Source organism: Kryptolebias marmoratus, linkage group LG8 (genome assembly GCF_001649575.2).
Source record: "Kryptolebias marmoratus isolate JLee-2015 linkage group LG8, ASM164957v2, whole genome shotgun sequence".
Taxonomy (NCBI): domain Eukaryota; kingdom Metazoa; phylum Chordata; class Actinopteri; order Cyprinodontiformes; family Rivulidae; genus Kryptolebias; species Kryptolebias marmoratus.
Window position 1 is genome coordinate 27,681,494 of NC_051437.1, and position 2,183 is coordinate 27,683,676.

At 38.4% G+C, this 2,183-nt stretch overlaps 1 protein-coding gene across 3 annotated transcripts in view; it reads right to left on the bottom strand.

Moving 5' to 3' along the window:
- Nucleotides 1-582: 582 nt before the first annotated feature.
- Nucleotides 583-2,183, bottom strand: part of slco4a1 (solute carrier organic anion transporter family, member 4A1) — a 27,716-nt gene continuing 26,115 nt past the window's right edge. For 2 of the 3 annotated variants that reach the window (XM_017433485.3, XM_017433484.3), the window contains exon 12: nt 1,579-1,749. In XM_017433485.3, coding sequence (XP_017288974.1) covers nt 1,579-1,749 — 171 coding nt within the window. Of the gene's footprint in view, nt 1,750-2,183 lie in introns of all 3 variants that reach the window. The other variant, XM_037977074.1, reaches the window with a different exon arrangement.

Sequence of the window (2,183 nt, forward strand, 5' to 3'; positions counted from 1 at the left end):
CTCCAGACGAATATAACTTGAGACCCATTGCTAATTCAAAGTCTAAATTGACATTTAATCAAGATATTTCAGATAAAGTCAACATATTTTGGTGTGTAAGCACACACATTGGAAATATAATCTTTTTAAAGTGCAGATTTCAATTTAAAAAAATATGTTGGCTAGAAATTGTCACGGAGCAATTTCAAAGTAGATCTATTTGACACACATTCATGTTTGTTTTTCTCTTTCAAATACAAAATCTCCTGCACATGTGGTCTTGTTGCTTTTTAAAGTTACTCATGTGCTTCTCAAGTGAAAAATACGTTTGTGCTGCTTGATTGTGACAGTTTGTGCAGATCGGTACATTTAGTTGCTCGAGGAAGGGTTCAAACTCTTTCAGTTATTGCACATTGCTGATTATAGATTTTGCAAACACCAAAATTTAGAATCGTCATTGCATTTTAGAATAAGTGATTCATCAATGAAAGGTCTGCAGATCTTTCTTTAAGATTTAAAAAAAAAAGCTAAAGCAGGTAATACTAAGTAGCAATCGATGCATTTGTGAAATATCAAAGTAAGAAATATACGTTTTCTGCAAAAATGTGAGACATCATCTCTGTTTTTTATGTGGAGGCAGCCACGTTGGACTTTGATTTTGAGTTTTGTAAGAAAATTCCAACTTTGGCGCAAGTTCCAGTGAATTTTTAATCATTTGAAACTGGGAAATATTCTAATCTCAGAGCAGAAAGCGATGGCATCAAAACAGAGAAATCAAAAATCTGTAGAGACTGAATCATTTGTTATTTGTTTGCAACGCTTTTAAGTAGTATATGTAACAGTAATTTGTGCAACAGATGAAAGAGTCTGAACACTTGAACTGATGCGAGAGCCTTTTCAGGCTCTCTGCTTAATATATTGAAGCTTTGAGATTTAAACCATGGCTTTATCTGCGGGGAGAGAAAACACTAACCTTCCTTCATTCGTGGAAAAATACGCCGTATAAATGCTATTTTTACTTCACATTTTAAATGCTTCATCTACCTCATCGGTGTCAGGAGGATAGCGTACAGCATGAAATACTGACACTCTTATTTTGAAAAGTCTTTGACCTGACTTGGGGGTGGCTGTAGGTCAGTGGTTAAAGAAGTTGTCCTCCAACAAGAGGAGTTTAATTCCTGGCAGTATGCAGACTGATGTGCTCCATTGTTGCATGAATGCAATCTAAAGCACTGATTAGACTCTAATGATTTGTTCAGATTAGCTTTGTATGGATGTATGGATGTATGTGGATGGATAAACGAGGGCACAGTTTGTGTTGTAAAGAGCTCTGAGCAGCCTGATTGGCTAGAAAGGCGTTATATAAGTACACTCCATTTATTAGTTGTTCGTTTTGTTTTTCTGTCTCGATATATTAATTGATAAAAATTTGCTTGTCCCGGTCGGTCAAACGCATCAAAAAATATGCAGTCAGCTCAAGATTTTCCTTTGAAAAAGCAGCGTTTTCGAAGTGCTACAGACAGCTGTTTGTGTGAGAGAGAAAGAATCAAGGCATTCTGGGGCATTTCGTCGACACAAATGAAAAAAAGGTCTCCGACGTCATAACCTGGCGTGCAGGTTGACGATGACGCCGTCTCGAGGCAGGTCTTTGACAGGCAGGTCGCTCGTGTGCTCAGTTCCGTGGTCGGTGCTCTCGCAGCTGCTTTGAGGGGACTCTGGGGGGGGCTTGTACAGGACGCTGGCTAGCAGGTAAAAACCTGTCCCTAGCACCTGCAATGAAGGAGACCTTGATGATGTCAGGAGAAAATACAGGTGATCTGTGCCGAAGTTCATCACATACTGAGGGAGAAATGCATTTGATGCCCCTAAAAATCAATCCCTCCAGGATTTCACGGGCCGTTTTTGTCGTTGTTGCGGCTAAAATGCCTGATTTTGCGGGGAATTTCCTAAAAGTTGCAATTTTTTTTTACTAAAATCAATAAACAACCATAACTTTTAACAAATAAACCAAAAATACTTCCTAGTTTTGTAAGATAATTACCAACAAACACTGACATTCTCAAAAGCTGCTTTATTTGAGAACTTTGACAGCTTCTAAACTGACATTCATGAGCATTTCTGGATTGTCCCTGGTCTGCAGCTCTCCTCACATGTTTTGCAGACACAAAGTGTTTGTCGATGCGTTTATGTTCCATGATTACACT